A 19532-nucleotide genomic window follows, 5' to 3' on the forward strand; every position below is an offset into this window, starting at 1 on the left:
CCTGGAGGTGTTTAAGGAAAGATCGAACGTGGCACTGAGTGCCATGGTCTGGTTGACACGGTGGTGTCCAGTCACATGTTGGACTCCATGATTTCAGAGCTCTTTTCCAACCTAACTGATTCAGTGATTCTGTGATTCTCCCACTGCCCCCTGGATTGGCCTGGATGAGGACCCCTGCTCTGGGTCAGGGGAGACACTTCTGCCAGAGGGGGCAGTGCTGTCACTAAAGCTGTTTTACTTTATTCTTCCCCAAATCATCCTCTGATGGCTACATTCCTGCCCAGCCCCCTAATACAACAAGCAGTGGGATTATTAATGCAGCCCTGCCAGGGTGGGTGTTCAAAATCGCTTGGTTTGTCTCCTTTTGGCAGAAAAACTTCCTTTTGTGTTACATGTAAATTCATTTCTCATCCAGACCTGAACTTATCTACCCAAGTGAGCATTCAGAGATTTTCCAGAATTACAGTTATTCTTTACAAAAGAGACCCAATGGATCCCTAGTGGTAATAAATCCAGAGCCACATCCCATCTTTGGGGGTCAAAGTGGGGAGAACCTGGGCTGCCCCTCAGGTGACAGTGCTCCACAACAGCACAAATACTGCTATCTCCAAATTCTCAAACTCTTCCAGCAAGTAAAACATTCTGCATAAAAATAAAATTATAAAAATAAAATTATATAAAAATGCCCAGGGAACCATTTTAAACTGTTTTGACACCGAGTACAAAACAAATTTTTGGCTGTGAACTGAGCACTTTCCAGGTTCCAGACTGGCACCAAAAGCAACAGGGTGCTGTGAGACTTCAGGGAAGTTTTCAAGAGGAACATACTGATTCTCCAAAGTATTGCAGGGGAAATGGTAAAAGAATATCCTCTGTCTGTGGATCTCTGTGGAAATCAGGAAAATAAAATATTCTGCTAGCAAAACTTTTAATTGCACAACAATTTGTTGTTTTAAAGCTTAAAAACATGAAAAATTAGCATAAGAAAGTTCAGTTCTGACTAAAAACCTGCCACATAAACCATCATCTCCAGTTTGTAAGAAGAGGTGCTGACAGACAACCTCCAAATACCCACATCCAGAGGGTGTCCCAGGGGACACTGGACAGGAGATTCCAAGTTACTTTACCGTGGCCAGACCCATATCATAGGTTCTTCAAGGATATTAACCATTATCCAGGCATCCTGAGCAGCGAAACCTCTGGCTGAGTGCTCCTCCAGCCTTCAGCAAACATCTTTCTTGCGAGAGAAGTAAAAATCTATCCCTCTGTCCTTGTGCTGCGCTGGAGCCTGTGCAGGTCCCCTCCTGCCCCTGGGATGGGGACTCCCTCCCTGTGGCAAATGAAACATGAACAGGGAGAGATTTACTGATGTTCCAGAGTGAATCTGGTCCCAAAGCAGTGCTAAAATGCAGGAAAACGTGGACAGGGCACTTCTGCTCCCCAGGTCCACTACAAAGGCAGGAAGGCCTGACAGGCACAGCTCTAGGAAACCAGGGTTTCTGGTAAGGTGAGCTGGAAAAGCTGATCAAAATGGAACTCTTGCCTGGCAGAGGAGCTTTTTGGCTTCCAGTTTCGTCACTGCCTCAAACCAGTGTCTCACTAAGGAGCTACTTCACAGAGTGCCTTCTCTGATCCCAGGTCAGTAATCCAGGCCCTCCAACAGCATGGCCGAAGCAGAAAGCTTTGCTTCCACTAAACTTTCCACTCTTGGCAAAGGAATCTGGCCTGAAAAATTTGGTACTGCACCTTGGGATTAAAACCTGAAACGGAGACATGCTTCATTCTTCACTGAACATAGTATGACATCTAAATTTGAGCCTCCACAAAATATCCTCACCTGGGAGGAGGCAGGGACAATGCAGAGGGGGAAGGCAAAATGCTGAAAACTCCTTGTAATACACAAGAATTGGTTACATCCATTTCCTTCCACACCCAACTCCTCCAAGAGCAGCAGCCCAGGCAGCAGATACAAGCCTTGACATGCTGCAGGATCAGCATCTCAATCTGTCCCTGTTCTAAAGGGGAGATACACCCAAAAAGCAAAGTGCAAGGGCCAGTCCCCATAGTTACAGGTCTTCTGACTCCAGTTTGGGTTCACTCAAGCATGGCAGGAAGTTGGGGTTTTTTTCCACCTCCTGAACACAGAGGACAGTGAGTTGGCTCCTTTCTGTCCACCTACATCAGGGGGTGGTCAGGCTATGGAGGCCTTGGAGATTCCCCATCCCTCCCTGCTGGCCAGTGGGGATGCCAGGAAGGATGCTCTGAAGGACATGCTCTGGCTAAACCCTGCTGACTATACACGGTTGATAGGACAGAGAGCAGCTAAAATTTACATCATTCACCACAGCAGGTAGGACAGACAGAGCTAAATAACCCTGGCTGCAGAGTCCCTGTGCAGAGCTGGACCACTGCTGTGAGGTAACGTGGCTTTGCATTAAAGCCATTTTTCCCTTTATACCCGGGAGAGAAGAGCAGAACTCACAGACATTCCTACAGACACAGAGCAGCCCCCCTGGAGCCCTCCCACCCCATCCCAACCTTCCCAGTACTCACAGGCCTCTGGCTGATGTGTCGGCTCCACTCTGGGGCTGTCACAACTGGCTGTGGGTAGGTCTTGCCTAGAGTTACTCCTGCCTGGGAGAGAGCAGCACTACTCAGTGCCCAAGGGCTGTGGATATCTGCTCCCTTTATGCCCTGTAGCTCTGGGACCCACAGCCGGACGTAATCCCCCTGCAAACAGAACCAACGGGACAGGATCCATTCAGTAACAACCTCCAAGTGCTTCCCAGCAAGGATGTTTCTTAACAGGAAAGAGAGAAAGAAGCTGGATTCCCAGGTAGAGAAGCTGGTATAGCACAGCATCAGTTAATTCTGAGAACCCTTAGCCCCTCCTGCATTAGTGCCTAAAGAGAGACTTGGATGCTGGAGTTCTCCCAGGATCACTCTGCAGGCAGAGGAGGGAGACAGAGGTGCATTTTTGGTACTGTTCACCTGTCCTGTTTAGGACATCCTGTGATGAAGTCACTCCCAAGAAGTTTCCAGTGACTGAAGGAAATTAGGATGACTAGCTCAGCTGCACATTCTTGTGTTCCTGAATCTCTCCTATGAACTCTTACTTCTGTGTCCCTTCAGAGGACTAATTTCAGGTTTCTTGTCAAATCCTGCCGGCTACAGTGTTAACAGGCAATAGTAAAGCCTGCCAAAAAGCCAGGTAATCCAGTAGGTGAGCAATTTGTCTGCTCCCACCACTTAGAGGAGTCACAGGTTTAATCTACTCTCCAGCACCTCCCAAGGAGCAGCTCTGTCTCTCTGGTCCCTCCTGAGTTCTCCAAGAAGCTGCTCTGTGCTCGAGGAAACATCTGTGTGAGGCACTGATGGGATGTAGCTGTGACCCAGAAGAAATGGTGATGAAACACTGAACACACAGACCAGGGCAGGGAGGGTGTGTGAAGCACCAGCCTCCCTGGGGACAGCAGCAGATTGTCAGCGTCACATCTTCCTGTGCACAACGAGGAACCTGCCTGGCTGTTGGCAAGGAGACACAGAAATGCTTTTGCAGCAGTAGCCACACAGCAGATTGATCTCCTCTGCTCCCTGAAAATACCACCTGTCCTTCACTGCACTGCTCACTGTAAAACAGCCAAACAAGACTTACATTCCCATCGTAATCCAGGCCTTGTTTAATCACGTTAAACTTCCTGTTGTCCCGTGGGTCGTTGCCAATGCCAGCGCTGTATAACCAGTTGCCATAATTGCTACAAACATCGTAATCCACCTTGAGAACAGAGGGAGAAAACAGTGAGAAGAGCTGGGCTGGCCCTCAGTGAGTCTTCTCTCCCCGTCCACCCCTTAGCTCAAGGGAAAAATTCCTTGAATGGCAATCACTCTGGGGTGGTCAGAGCCCTCCCAGGTTGTAGGTACAGACATCTGGCTGCTTTTTACACCTGGGATCAGCTTCCCAGATCACTTCACTTCATGGTCCTTAAGTCAGTGAGATCTATAAAAGTCTAACCAAAATCTCTTTCTCGATTTCCCTTTTTCAAGGAAAATCCTTCTCTTTCTGCCCTCATCTGGCAGACTTCACAACAACAAGCCCTAGATTTTGTGTGCTCGTATTCCGAAACAGCAGCAGCCCAGAACATTTCAAATATGAGAGAAAATCCTTCCTGGCCACTTACCCAGACACCACAGACTGACAGAATCGTGACAGTGTGTATAAAGATGCAAACAATGCAAACACTGCAGTTTTCTCCCACTTTTCTCTCATCAAGTTATTTCTCATCTAAGCAAATAAAAAGCTCTCAAGGATGCTCCTGTAAAATGAAACAAGGCTTCTGGAACTGGCACAAATGAGAGCATAACATAGCCCAATCCAAGGGCTCTTCAGCTGGGCAGCATGGCTTAAATCCAACACCAAGAGCTTTCCAGCTGTAGGACAATTCCAACCCAGCTCAGGAGGGGAGTGGAAGTGATAGCAAAGAGGGTGTGGGATCTCTGAGCATTCCTAGGAGGGGTGTCTGTGTTGCAAAAGCAGCAGCTATGGCAAAAAGAGCTGGCTCAGTGCTGTTCTTGCTTTACTGCAGTCACAGCAACAACCAGTCAACACAGGGATTTTTCCAAAAATCCCAGCCACTCCTTCAAGTGAGGAGCTCAATGCACCTGGATGGCAGAAGGCACAGGAAGCGGGCTCTGCCAAATTCCCCTTTCTCTGCAGAGACCCTGAATGCCGGGGTCAGGGTGATCAGCAGCCAGCTTTGCTCCCTGTGCTCCAGGCTTCCCCTTCCCAGCAGCACTTCCTCCAGCCCGTGAGATGAAGGGAAGAAAGATGCTATGGGAGGCCTGATTGTGTGATTAACATGCAGGAAAGCCTGTGTGGGAGGTAAGGGCAAATCCAAGGGGGACTGGAGGAGGCAGGCTCATTTCCCCCTCAGCCTTGCCCCTTCCTGGCATTCTCTTCTGTTTGTTTCTCTGCCCTTCCTTGGGGCCTGACCCTGGGAATGAAATCAATGAAGTCAGAGCGGAGATATTCTCTGTCCAGGACACGAGGTCTCTGGCCTTTCCCCTGGCTTCAGTGGGTTGCAGAGAGCTTGTGCATTGGTCTCGCTGCCTGTCTGGTGTGGATGGCACACACAAACACTTGGTGGGCCTTTGCTGGCAGTAGCAGGGATGAAACAGGCATTGCTTTCCCTTTTTAGAGGCAAGTGAGACCAATTTCAGCTCTGTACTGGCCTCTGCCCTCCTACAGCCATGTCTCCCCCACCAAGCTGATGTGTCCTGTAGGCTACTCTGGGAATGCCATCAGAGTACAGTAACAGAGCTGGACACAAGCTGAAAGGATGGGACAGAAGGGCACAAGGATCAGCCTGTGCCACACCAACCTACAGTGGCCATCAGCACCTGGGGCTTCCCGAGGTGCAAGGGCCCATGCAGAGTGCTAAATCCTGCTTCCAGCAAAGCTGGTAACATCCATGTCTATAGGGATAAATGTAGGTAACACAGGGAGAATCCTTCTAGTATGAGACCTTTCAGGTCTTTCTCACTTATGGAATAGGACCTGGAGGGTTCTTGCTCTTATCTGGAGAAGCATCATTGAATGGAGCTACCAAAACCCCTTCTGGAGGATCCTGAAGTCATGCACAGTGTTTTTGTGCCAGCCCACTGCTACTTACAGGACTGGCATGGGAAGAGCACCTAGATCTTCCTTCTGAAGCCAAAGCCATCTCAGAGCCCAGCTCCAAGGAAGCTCAAAAAAAAAAAAAAAAATCTACATTAACCAAAAAAAAGCTCTTTAATTGCAGATAATGGCGAGGCAAGCGGGCTTTCTCTGTCCCTTCAGCACTCCTACTGAGCAGAGTTCCCTGACCACCAGTAGCCTCTTGTATCCCACACACAAGATCTTTAATGTGAGGCTGACGTGAGTATTTGGCCTTTTTCAGTCAGTACCAGAAGGATCTATGGGGACTGAGGTCAGAGAAGTGACCCAGCCATTTAACTGAGCTTGCACAGCTGCTGATTGATATATGAGACAGGAATTGGTGCTCCAGTTGGCAGTAACTCACCAGAATGAAGAGGGATGCCTCCAGCCAGGGTGGAGCTCTCTGGAAGCTGATCCAGCTATTGTCCATACTTGCCTGTTCTTGACTACGTCTTCCCTGTCCACAGCAATCAATGCAAAGATGCTGTGCCAGCACACATTTCTTTTTATGTTCTATTTCTGGGCTGCCCTCCTCCCCAGCCTCTGGGGTGGCCAAATCAGAGCATTGTTAACATAATTTATGTTTTGAAAGTTTTCTCAAGTGTGACAGATCTCTGGCTAAAACCCTGCATGGAGGATCGAAACTATTATTGCAAACTTCCCAGCTACATCTTGGCTGATGGCAGCTTCACTGTGGCAAAATTCCCTTTACTTATGCGAGCTTTGGGAAGTTCATACCCTGCAAGCAGCACATACACGGACTTAGATCAGCCTGAAAATTAATGATCATCTCCTGTATCCTTCCTTGTTAGTCAGAGCTGTCCTCCTGCCTTCCACTCAGGGCTGGGAGCACAAACAAGTCTGGGTACACAAAGGGTTCAGTCTTACCAGCAGGTATTCAAACCATTCTGCCCCCATCCTCCAGTCCAGGCCCAGGTCCTTGGTGAGGAAGCTGGCGACGTTCTGCCGCCCTCTGTTCGACATGAAGCCCGTGGCACTCAGCTCTCTCATGTTGGCATCCACGAAAGGAACCCCAGTTTTGCCCTCTGCAGAGACAAAACACAGTGCTGGGACACGAGGACATTTTTGGGCACTCCTAAACCAACCTGTGGTGGCCCTGCATTCACAGCCCTCCAAGCAGGAAAGACGGTGCCAGTGCACAGCAGCAGGGTGGGATTTCAGTGAGGTTTAGCCGGAGTGCAGCCACTAAGAACCACTGGAAATTAAATGGGAAATCATATGAAAGTTAAGATAAGGAGAATTTTTGGCAAGGAAAAAAAAAACCAAACCAAAAAACAACGGTACAGAAAAATCTCAGACTGGAAAAACAATCAGGTGGATTGCAGGGAATTTTGCAGAGTAGAATATACAGACAACAGTGAGATGGGCCAAGAACAGAAAGATTCTTGACAGGTGACTAATAGAGGGATGTACTGGACAAATCTCCAAGGATTAGTATCTGAAAAGTAGACAGTTTGTCTATTGTTAAGAATAAGATTTATTGCGTCTGCGTGATTTATTGTATCCTGTGTGCAAATGGATACACGTGGCACTAACATGAAAAAAGAAATGTAGGCATGTATTTCACTGATTCTGATGCTTCAATCTGTTAATCTCCCTAAATTTTGAGATCTTATGCTTGCTATTCATGTTACAATATAAAAGCCAAAGAAAAGGCTGTGGGATTACAAAAGATGTGGTTCCTTCTAAGTTTGCTTTAACCTTGTAACCAAAAACAAACAAAGAACCAAATGTAGCAGGCATGGCAATCTAACATTGATAAGAAGGGCTGGTCAGCCTCTGTGTGACTAAACAGAAGGGACCAGCAGGTGATAAACACTCCCCCTTGGGCAGGAAAACCTAACTGCAGAACCTGGCCACTCATGACACCCTGTGCTCCTGCTCCTGTACAGTGCTCAGTCTGGGAAGGGAAGCCAAGCATCCTGCACACACCCTCATACACCAGTGGTGCCAGTTGAAATGACAGCTCCCTACAGAGACCCAGCCAGCGTTAGGGCACGTGTGAACACGCAGGCACGTGGAAACCAAAAGCACACCCAGCCAAACCTGCGGTTTCTACTGACCTTTCCAACAGTCAAAGAGCTGAAGGTCCTTTTTCCAGGGTATCTCTTTACTTTGAAGCCCTGTTGAGAAAAATAATGAACTGCTGATGAAGAAATAGTGACGCAGGCAATTGCTCACACAACAACACAGCCTGAGGCACCTTGGCTGACACAAGGCATTAGGGTGAAGCTCATCCTCTCAGTGCCATTATAAAAAAACCTTCTGCAAGGGTTTAGAGACGACCCATTCCTCCTTCCAGGTGTTGCAAAGGGGTATCTTCTATATACAGACAATGCTCAAGCCCTAACAGATTTTGATTATTTCTTTTGTTGACGTTTTCTATTTTTTTTTTTTTTAATTAAAACCAACTCAGACTTCACAAGTGGCAAGAGATGTGCTCTGGCCCAAGACAGTATTTTCTTTTTCCTTTTACTATTTTCCTTTTACTATTTTCCTTTTACTCCAGGACAACGTTTATGTGAAATCTGCTTCTGTAGCAGATACTAAACCCAGAATTACCTGGCAGAAGCCCCTGCAGTGGGGTAGGAACAGATGAGGGAGATGATTTAATGTTTGCCGGATCCAATGGCAATTACAGCTTTCCATATAGTGGAAGAGAGGCAGAAGGGACAACTCAGCTCTAGCTGCAGATGTCCAAGGTCAGGCTCACCACTGGCTTCCAGTGCCATCAAAACAGCCCCACAGGCCTGGTAGATGTGACACAGGCCCTGAGGGAGATGTGTTCCTCTGCAGCCACAGCTGGATGCCAGGATCTGACCTAGGGTATAAAAAGCAGTGCTCTCTGCTTAGGTACGGGCAGCTACATCACCTGGAGAACAGCTCACCCAGCACAGGCATCACCTCTTAGGCTTTCCTGACATATGGACTGGATATTTGTGGTTGCATAGAGAGTTCAGACCCCCAGTTCAGATGCAGACTCTTGCACATCAGTCACTGGGGCTGGAGCTGAATCTCACTCTGACTCCTATGTAGTGTGAGGCAGAAAGAATATTTGGTTTCTAGGGATTCACACTCCTGGGTCAGTTCCTGCTCTGTCCCAGATTCTCTGCTGAACGTGGGCAAGCCTGGAGCCTGGGTTCTACCCAAAGGTGCAATGTCTCTGGAAACAGCATCTTCACTGATTTTTCTGCTGTTTCCCACAGACGTGTGTTAATAATCCTCCCCATATCAGGTGTGGGGCTCAGTGTCTGCAGAGTCTTCAGCACCATGGTGGTCACACCGCCGCTTTGAGAAGAACATTTGTACAACTTAATGGCAGCAGCCCATTCTCTTACTTTCCCTGTGGTAAGACTGCACCTTTCCCCTCCAAATAGAGCGATCCACACACACCTCTCAGGGAGAAAATCCTCCTGCCGTACTTCAGGGCCACAAACCGAAAGTAATCCCTCCACAGCAGCTCAAACAGGACCCTGAAACACAAAGGGTCACTGTGGGTCAGACGAAATTACTGAATTGGGATTTTCCTTCCACAGCAGCCATCATTTATCCACAATTTCACGGACCTTCCCACAATAACAGTTCTTTCCCAAGCCTACTTACCTGGCTTTGCAGCTGGATGACTACAGGGAAAGCAAACTTTGCATGAATCACCTGGGCAGCTTCCCTTAGCTCGAGTGCAGGAGCAGAATTTCGGGAAACGTGTTTTTCACCCATCCCTACCGGGATGCAATCCTCCAAAGAGCAGGGCGAGGGCCTGATTCAGCTTCACACTTCCTCATGAACAAGTGTGTCAGCACATTCCTGAGAGCTTTGCCTTGATTTAAGCAATAACCTTTGTGAGGGACTTGAAGACACCTTTCAAAAGTGGTTGATAGTGCTCTAGCTCGTGAGATCAGGTGACAGGCCCACCTCAGGCTCTGAAGCCTGCTTCGGCTCTCTGGCATACTGGAAACTCTGCTCACCTGATGTTTAGGCTGATAAGATCTTTCTGGAAAATCTCATTACAAAACAAGACACTACCCAAATGCTAAAAACTGGTGTCATAATGCTGAGGTTCAAGGAGTCCCTCATGTGCAGCCACCACGACCTGTACTTTACTGTACCATTGTCTGCAGTGCCTGAGAGCTTGACAGATTCATTCTTATAATCATTAATCACTTTAGAATACTAAAAGCACTACGGCACCCCAGCTGCCAGCAGGCTGGTATTAGATGGAAAAACATGAGTATGTTCATTTCTTGAAATCTTTCCTCTCTTAATTGTCTTTTAAGAAAAAAACAACCTCAAATACACACTTGAAGAGTGTTGATATTTTATCTGTTGTTTGAAGTTTAATGAAACTGAGTATTTTGGCCAGAATTGTTGGCAACGTTCCGCCTGCTCTTCACCAACCACTGTGCTGTTTGATATATTGCAAATGTAACAAACCAATATGAATATGCAGTTCTAGAGTTGGCACAGACTTTCTGGGTTTTTTTTCCCATCCAGGGAAAAAAACATCCTAGTGTTAGGCCAGGCTCTAACATGGACCTGCTCCTCCATGAGAGTGATTTGTACAAGTCACACAGTTGCTGAGACTTTGGGGTGAAACTCTGCTTGTATCCTTGGCATGAGAAACCCTTTAGCTTTTATTTGTAAATCATTCTTCCTTCTCATCTAGCCCATAATAACAATACAGAGACAGATGGTGCTGATTTACTGAGATCGTTTTTAAAAATCATAAACCACAATTTCCCAGCAATAATAATGACAACTGGCATTCATAATCTCTACTTGCAAAGTGCCTAAAGCCTCTGAGTGTCAAAGGCAGATTAATAAATCCTGAAACAGAACTGCAGTGCAACCCAGAGGAACCAGGCAGCAGGCACAGGAAAAACAAACATTAATTAAGGGGAGTTAACAAATCACTCTTCTGTGTGTGAGATGCTGGTTTCCCATTCAGAGAAAACAACATGCTGATGGTGCAAGGACATACCAGTATGTGCTCTGATTTGCTGTTCTCTCTCTTTCATACTTCTGGATCTGCTCATAGATGTATCGAGGTGAGATGCAGCCCAGTGCCAGCCTGAAAGCAGAGGAATTGTGTCCTGAATGCCATGCAGGACTCACAGCTCAGAGGGAGTGGAGGGGCAGGTTTGTGTTGAGTTGTTGCCTAAAAGGTTTTGCTGGGTTTGCAGTTCTGCCCCAAACGGCTTTAATCAAGTTCTGCAACTTCTTTGCAACTCCTCAAGAGAGAGAATCCTATTCCAAGAAACAAAATCCTCCCCTTCCCAGCATATGGCTGTTACAGGAGCCTCCAAGCTACGGAGACAAATCATTTCACACAAGTTTGACAAGTTTTGCCTGAATGATTTGATCAGCTGCTGACTTAGTGCACCAGTGACAAACCCAAAGTGGATCTCAAATGCCAACCTCTGCATCACCTGTCCTACCTGTCCTTACACTACAAACCTCCTTATTATATGCCAGGGCTCCTTTTCCTGAAGAACCTCAACATCTTATCTGAGCAACCACAGAAGGCTTGCTGAAAAGCTGAGGCCGGGCAGGAAACCTAGGGAATCAAACCCCACTCTGGCATTTCAACCCACTGGGCTCCTTCCATTTGTTCCAAGTAAGTGCTGTGCAAGACAGGAAAGAGCTTCCAGACTCCAACCTCATCACGCAGGGGTTAAGGAACAACTTTTATCTTGATTTTCCTAGAAATGCATTTAACTGCCATTTCCACTATGGCTTGTGGAAACATTTGATGTTCTGATGAATTCTGGAAAACAGGAAGAAAGAGCCTGAAGAGTTTTTCCTCAGTTGTTGACCAGTTCTGACTCTTAGAAATGGCCAGTATGAGATGGGACTGACTGGCTGCAATCTGAGCCACTCTGATTTTGATTATCTGACAGAGGAACATTTTGAGGCAGGCAGATCTGGACTGTCTGCTCTGGGCAAAATGGCCAGCTTGGAAAAACTCGAGTGGAGCCACAAGTAAACTTGTGCAGCTTCAGTAGTCCTGGGATCCCGACTGGAATTCCGAAGTGCCACCAGATGGAGCCATCCACTGCAACCATCAAAGCACAAAGCTAGGTGAAAACAAGAAATCCTGACCTGTAACAGCCTCAGAAAACCGTTTCACATCACAATTCTGTCGGGACAACACTCCAGATGCTCTGAGCTTAGGCTGAACTGGATTCTGCTGCTGCAGTTTCAGTCTGGAATTAACTTTGCCCCTTCTAGCATCAGAGACTAAACCACCTAACCAGGAGTCAGCAAAGAAGAGATCCTTTTGCAATAGGAATAATCAGAAGTGTCTCTTCTACCCACAGAAGAAGACAATGGCAGTGAGGTGAGGTGACTTGTCCCACAGTATTCAGGAAACCAGGACTGGATCGAGTTCTGCTACAACCCTCTCAACACATGGAAGCTGTGCTGCTTCCCTGCCTGCTCCCAACCACCCCTCACACACAAAACAGCATGAAGCCAAAGGCAAGTGGTGAGTCCCTCCTGTGCCCTGCCCACATTGGTGGTCCCAGCACACAGGGCTCTTGGCACAGTACTGCTACAGTGCAGCAGTTCCTAATTGCAAGAATGTTCCCGAGGAACCACACCCAGACCCCTACCCATACCCAGTAGCACTCAGCAGACAGGTAACATCAGTTTGGGATGGGAGCAGAAAAGGAGTTTTCTACAACAAAAATCTTTACCATGGTGCAAATTTGGTTGAGTAATCCATTCCCACCAGCCCATTCCGAGACACCTTGTAAGACGCAACCAGGTTCTGTGTGAGCAAAAGAACAAAAGGTTTGAACACTTTACAAACAATCTGCTAAATATGTTTTCTCTCCTTCTAGAGGTAGAGCAATCTGGCAGGGCTGGGCTCCCTCTCATGGCTGCCTGCAAGGATTACACAGCTGCCAAATTCCTGCCTCCAGCGCAGAGGAATTAATCAGGCCAACAGTTTTCATTATAGCTGTGGGATGTGTGTCACGAGCTGTGCTCCCCGGTTCAGCCTGGAGCACGTTTCCTTCCACAAGCACTGTGCACCTGGTTGTGCTTGCTCCCTGCCCATTCCCATCTGACTCTGGATCAATAACACACTTCCAAGCCCCAGTGGAACTCTCTTGTCCATGTAGTTGCTTGTTTGGGTTTGAGAACCTGAGTCTGACAGCTCCCTGCACTCAGCTGCAGGAACCCACATTTACAGCAGGGTGCACATCTTCCGTTTCCTGAGCGCTCCATGGACAGTGCAGGGGACACAGGGAATCCAGATCTCTCCTTGATCCCCTTCACTGCACAGGTTACAATTGCTAAGGGCCTGTTCTGCCTCACTGGGGAAGACAATACTTGCATCACAAAAAAAGAAGGAACAGGTTTTCCAGCACTGGTTGTATTAATGCTTGACCAAGAGTAGAAGCTGTGCATGCCTGTGCTCATTTTGGCTGGGATGGAGTTAATTTTCTCCACTGTAGCTGGTCTGGGGCTGTTTTGGATTTGTGCTAAAAGCAGTGCTGACAGCACACCAGTATTTTCATTATTGCTGAGCAGGGCTCACACAGCCTCAGAGCCCTTTCTGCCTCCCTCACCACCCCACCCTGAGTAGGCTGGGGGTACACAAGGAGGTGGGAGGGGACACAGCCAGGACAGCTGACCCCAACTGGCTCAAGGGGTATCCCAGACCACAGGATGTAATGCTCAGCACATAAAGCTGGGTAAGGAGGAAAGGGGGATGTTTGGAATGGTGCCTGTTTGTCTTCCCAAGTAACTGTTACACGTGGTAGAGCCCTGCTTTCCTGGGGATGGCTGAGCACCTGCCCACTGATGGGAAGTTTTAAATGAATCCTTACTCGGCTTTGCCTATGCAAAAAGCTTTTGCTTTCCCTAATTAACTGTCTTTACCTCAACCCACAACTTTTCTCAACTTGTACCCTTCTGAATCTCTCCTCCATCCCACTGGCAGGGACTGAGGGAGCAGCTGCTTAGGGCTGTGCCTCCTGGGGTTAAACCAGGACAATGATCTCCAACAGCAAAGGAATGCAGGAACTTCCTCAGCACAGCAAAAGGATGCCCTGAGGCACTGGACACAGCACAGTTCCTAACCCATCTCAGCCTGAGAGATGCTCCCCCCTTTATCCACAAAGCTGGTGGGGTCTGATGCTGTTGTAAATCAGCACACGTGTCGTTGAATTCACACAAGGCAAATTTAAGGCAGTTCCTCAAGCTAGGCCAGGAAGAAGTCCAAAAACTGGCTGCACAGACAAAATGCAGTCAGCAGCAGCTTCACTCCACCAAAGCAAGGGAGCAAGAAGCAGCTGTAATTATTGGCTTCAAGTTTTCAAACCAGACTACAGGAACCTCCAACTATTTATAACTATGGACAGAGTTTGGGTTAGTTGTTCCTCATTCCAATTGCAAGTGCAGCTCCTTCAGGCCACTTTTCATTCCTCCAATATGGGGGAACTACTTTGCTGATGACATGGGACATGAGAAAAGGCAAATCGAGATAAAGGAGCTAAAAAATTTTGTCCCAATTCCCAAAAATTAATGGAAAAAAGAACTTCAGAGGGATGGCCACTAAACTAGGTTCCTAAGTATTTGGCATACATTTCCAGTTCCTGGATGACTTCTTTTTGATCTAGTTTGCCTCTCTGAAAAACTGAAATAATGCTATTTCTCTGCTTTGCAAAGTGTTATACAGGAGCTAAGGAAATATTGTTAGGAAGTGAAATTGCAGCCTCACCCACTCGCACAGCCATGTGTACAAGGGGGAGGATGTAGGCAAGGAAATGCAAGAGTTACCGTGTCCCAAAAATAATATTGCAGTCTCATTAAAGCCTGGGTCTCTCCTCCACTGCAGGGGAAGGCTGTTCGTGGATCAGTCACAGGATCTGCCACAGAAAACACCATCATGTTGTCACCCCCCTTGGAAAGGTAGGAAGCTTAAAATCTAGGGATGTTCAGCAGTAGGAATGTCTGCTTTTGGGACATAAGAGATTGTGTGGTCTTCTTTTAAAATAAGGGTCACATCAAACATATTAAAAAGCACTAAGAAGATGTTTTTTACCCAGTTGCAGGGCAGCTCCTCCACAGGGAATTTACCTTGATTTGCTGTATGAGTGGGCAGAGGTGTAGTTACAGTTGAAAGGGCAACCACTGCCTCCATGTCTTGATTCTCAGAAAGAAACATATCATAGAATCATAGAATCACAAAATGGGTTGGGTTGGAATGGACCTCAAAGATCATCTCATTCCATCCCCTGCCATGGGCAGGGACACCTTCCACTAGAAAAGGTTGCTCCAAGCTCTCTCCAACCTGGCCTTAGACACTTCCAGGGATGGGGCAGCCACATCTTCTCTGGGCAACCTGTGCCAGGGCCTCACCAGCCTCACAGGGAAGAATTTCTTCCTAATATCTAATGTAAATCTCCTCTCTTTTATTTATCTCCTGAGCACAAGTTGCCTCTCCATATTTACAAGGAGACATCTTTTCTGTGAGAGAATATGATGTGCAGTGCAAGATATTTGGTTTATATTAACCACCAGATCTCAAGTGCAGCCAGTACAGGTGCCTACTTCACCTTGGCTGAATGTCTGTGTCCTGGGAATCTGAAGCAGCCAACTTACTTTGCAAAACCATGTTTTTAAAAACGGGTCTAAGCAGGATATTTTTAAGAACAGAATCTAGGTAGGATTTCATGGGAGCAACTGCCAAATTGAGCTTTCTTACCCTTCTGTCCGAAATCCTCCATTGTAGGGATGCACCCTTCTTCCAGCCCTGGAGCCAGAGGCTTTAGCTGCTCTGCCATCCGCAGGGTTGGCGGGACCTTCGCCTCAGATTCCACCGCCCTTCGGAAATGGGTGTAGACATCAGGCAACCTGCACAGGTGACAGCACAGTCAGGTCTCTGCAGGGTGGTTTCCTCGGCCCCTGCACACAGCACTCACACACCTTCCACAGGGGGAGGATTAGCATTCCAGGCTGCGCTCCCCTGGGGCAGAGCACATGTTTGTGATACCTCTCTATTTGTACCCTGCCAGGCACAATAGAGGAAGATGCCCCCGGGGCTAGCAGCCTTCAGAATTCAGTCCTTTGCCCAATTTCTTTCTGCTTCTGATGCAAATTGTGCCTTTTCAATTTAAGGTGTGTCCATGAGGGCCAGATTTCTCTCACCTAACTTCTGATTAACACACAAGGCTGACCTCAGTGTAAAAATCTGCAACCTCCTGGTGCCTTTTCAGTCAAAGGAGAGAAAAAGGCACTTTCATGGCCTGACTCTTCTGCCCTGTTTTACACATTTTCTACAGAATACCATCAATCACTCAAACTCCATCAACTACACCCCATGTGACTACTGAGGGAGCCATGAAAGAGTCCACAGGCAAAGGGCTGCTGTCATAGGCAGATGTATTCAGTCAGAGGGGTAATGGAGCAATCCAGGCCAGTGTCCCAGGAGTGTCACCAATAGTGGGCCAGCAGGACCAGTGCAGTGACCATCCCCCTGTACGTGGCACTGGTGAGGCACCTCAAATCCTGAGTTCAGTTCTGGGCCCCTCACTACAGGAAGGACATTGTGGTGCTGGAGCATGTCCAGAGAAGGGAACGGAGCTGGGGAAGGGTCTGGAGCACAAGTCTGGTGAGGAGCACCTGAGGAAGCTGGGGGGGCTCAGCCTGGAGAAAAGGAGGCTCCTTTATTCCTACAGCCTGAAAGGAGGTTGTAGCCTGGAAGGTCGGTCTCTTCTCCCAGATAACAAGTCACAGGACCAGAGGAAATGGCCTCAAGTTGTGCCAGGGAGGTTTAGATTGGATATTAGGGAAATCACTGAAAGGGTGATTAGGAATCCAACAGGCCGCCCAGAGATGTGGTTGAGTCACCATCCCTGGATGTATTTAAAAGTGTAGATGTGGCACTTAGGGATAAGGTTTAGGGGTGGGCTTGGCAGATCTGGGTTAATGGTGATCTTTAAGGTCTTTTTTGACCTAAAGAATTCTATGATTCTATGTCACAAGGATTTTGAGGACTGCAGACTGAGTAACCAGACTGTGCTGGTCCAAACTGCTGGAAGGGCAAAGAGAAATCAGTCCTCAGTAAATGCTCAAACACACACCTTGGCTTTATGGATATTGAAATGGAAATCCTGCTAGTGCAGAGGGATGAATGTGCCCCTTCCCCTCGATGCACCATAAACACAGATGGACTAATGGGTCCCTTCTCTGTGGGACCAGATGACTAGGAGCCCTCCTGAAGAGTTCATTGGAGTGAGAAACAAGTGGGACAGTGCAGGAGTGAGTGACACCATGGAGCAGCCCACCTGGCAATAGGCCTGAAGGGAAGGTCATCCCGATGATACAGCGTGGATGCCCAGAATGTCTGAATCTTCACCCCGTGCTCCTTACACACCTGGCACAGCCCCTTCTCCACATCCAGTTCCTCTTGCGTGGCCTAGGGAGACCAAAATAGTGAGGCCAGGGCTGCACAGCCATGTGCACACAGATCCTGGTCCCTTGTCCTGCCCTCCTCCCTCATCTCCACATTTAGCTCCGTCCCTTTGGATGCACACACACAGTCTCTGAGTCTTGCCCCATCAAGGACTCCCACCCAGAGCCTACACCATCCCCATCCCAGGAACTATCCAGTTTCCCCAAGGTTAACACCACCATTTGGTTGTGAAAGAAACCTTTGCAACCTAATTTTATCTTTTAAACTATGTCACTTCAGTATTTCCCTTACCTCTTCGTGGAAAGCCACGGCGCTGACAGAGCCCAGCTGAGTAATCAGATCGCGGACCACATCTTCTGGCTTCCCCTTCCTCACAACCAGGGTACTACAAACACAAAATATTGGCCTGAGTTGTTGTTATTTATGTGTACAGGAGGTCCTTGTCTGAGCCCAGGCAGGCGCCCATGGACTAGTTCTCTACAGAGTACAGACCCTGTGTGGAGGCAGATAGACAGGATTTGACTAGCCTGCATTTTTTAGGAGCCAGTGAACAGAGCTTGTAAGCCTCTGGGGCTTAGTTTGTGTCAAACATATTTCTGACACTCTGGATGCCTTAGAGAGAATCACTGGGCACAAAGCCAGGCTGTTACCTAAAAGTGAATCTCTTCATCCTCACACACTAGTGATTGAAGAGCTGGCTGATGCGACTTGTCCAGGTTGCCCAGAGAGGTGCCCCATCCCTGGAAACATTCAAGGTCAGATTGAGCAGGGCTATGAGGAACCAGTTCTGGTTGAAGATGCCTCTGCTCATTGCAGGAGGTTGGACTAGATGACCTTTAAAGGTCCCTTCCAACCCAAACTGCTCTATGACTCTATGATCTTTTGCTAAGCGAAGCCAGATGTTACCTGGTAATGGATTCTTCAGGCCCTGGTCTACCTCAGCTATGGTTCTAAAGGCATAATAAAGGAGGCTCCTCTGGAGACCCCCTTACCACAGTGCAGCCTACCACAGACTGAGTTTAGAGGGACAGGGCATAAACAGATGTAACTCTCCAGTCTCACAGGGCAGAATTCATGTTGGTCAGTCTCAAGCCAGCTCCTAGGGAAAACTCCTAGGGACAAGAAAGGAGACATGCCACAGTCATTGCCTACATCTCAAAAGCTGCCATTCATGTCTCCAGTTGTCAGGGCTCTGGACAAAGCACTCAAGGGTGACACCCATCTGTGGTATCTGATTTCGAGAAGGCAAAAGCCCACATGGCACAGCCTGGATGGCTCTTTGTTCCTTGTGCAGTCACCACAGCAAGCCATCTGAACAGTGGCTACATAAGGGACCTTGCTGTACCTAACAGAAGGGCTGTAGCTCTCAGAAATAAACCACCATCAGAGCTCGGAGCACTGGACATGATTTGACTCAGAGCACAGGTATGTGTTGAAAAAGAGCTGGAAAAGAGAAATATACGTGTTACTTGCACGGTGCTTTCTCAACCACCTTCCTTTTTTCTTGAGCGTTTCCCTTAGATCCTTCACACTTTCCAGCAAAAAACGGAGCCGGTGGGGCCCTGTCTTGGGGAAGCCGAAGCAGTGGGTGCCCAGGTAGTGCCGCGGGTCGAAGCAGTAGAGAGGGATCACGAAATCTGCGTTATCCTGAGCCCAGTGGAGCACCTGGAAAAAACACAGAGAGGGCCGTGAGAGCTGCCGGGGGCGGGATGCAGCGGGCATCTCTCCCCATCCTGCCCACCAGCGGGGCTATCCCCACGGAAAATCCCATACCTGGTTATCGTGGGCGCGCAGGTCGCAGCGCAGCAGGCAGATGACCACCCCCGACATGGTACCTCGGGGTTAGTCCTGCCTCTCCCGGCTCGGCTCTGCCCTGCGCCCGGTCCGGCTCTGCGTCCCTCTTCCCGGCCCCTTCATCCCGCCCCGCCGGGGAGGAGCCGCCCTGCCCCCGGCTCCCTGTGTCCGCCCCCGCAGCATCCCCGTGGGACGGGCACGTCCCGTCCCGCATCCCAGGAGGGCGGCGGGACTGGGGCGAGCTCATTTCCCTCGTTCCGGGATCCCAGCGCTTTTCCTCTCGCCGGAGTCCTGCCCCGGCCGGGCGCACTTATTGCTGAATTGGCGTGGGTTTTTTTTAAACTCGAAAATCTCTTTTGTCTTCCACACATCAGCATCAGGAGGTTGTAGCCGGGTGGAGGTCGGTCTCTTCTCCCAGGCAACCAGCAGTAGGACAAGAGGGCACAGCCTTAAGCTGCACCAGGGGAGGTTTAGGTTGGTCGTTAGGAAGTTCTTTACAGAGAGAGTGACTGGGCATTGGAATGGGCTGCCCAGGGAGGTGGTGGAGTCACCGTCCCTGGAGGTGTTTGAGAAGAGACTGGATGTGGCAGCAGTGCT

At 48.5% G+C, this 19532-nt stretch overlaps 1 protein-coding gene across 2 annotated transcripts; it reads right to left on the bottom strand.

The window, feature by feature from the left end:
• Positions 1-965: 965 nt before the first annotated feature.
• Positions 966-19008, bottom strand: LOC113955302 (cryptochrome DASH-like). 2 transcript variants are annotated; one of them, XM_027660628.1, is made up of 14 exons: positions 18915-19008; positions 18634-18806; positions 17433-17526; positions 17014-17144; positions 15432-15580; positions 14504-14592; positions 12412-12485; positions 10695-10784; positions 9110-9189; positions 7780-7839; positions 6584-6741; positions 3656-3775; positions 2554-2730; positions 966-1330 (listed from the first exon to the last, which is right to left on the bottom strand). In XM_027660628.1, the coding sequence occupies exons 1-14, from the start codon at positions 18969-18971 to the stop codon at positions 1223-1225; spliced, it is 1560 nt and encodes a 519-aa protein (XP_027516429.1). In that variant the 5' UTR covers positions 18972-19008; the 3' UTR covers positions 966-1222. The 2 variants fall into 2 exon arrangements, with proteins under 2 accessions (XP_027516429.1, XP_027516428.1); XM_027660627.1 differs by lacking the exon at positions 966-1330 and adding an exon at positions 1552-1760.
• Positions 19009-19532: the final 524 nt, after the last annotated feature.

The sequence above is a fragment of the Corapipo altera genome, unplaced genomic scaffold, assembly GCF_003945725.1.
Source record: "Corapipo altera isolate COAL_440 unplaced genomic scaffold, ASM394572v1 126, whole genome shotgun sequence".
Lineage (NCBI taxonomy): Eukaryota > Metazoa > Chordata > Aves > Passeriformes > Pipridae > Corapipo > Corapipo altera.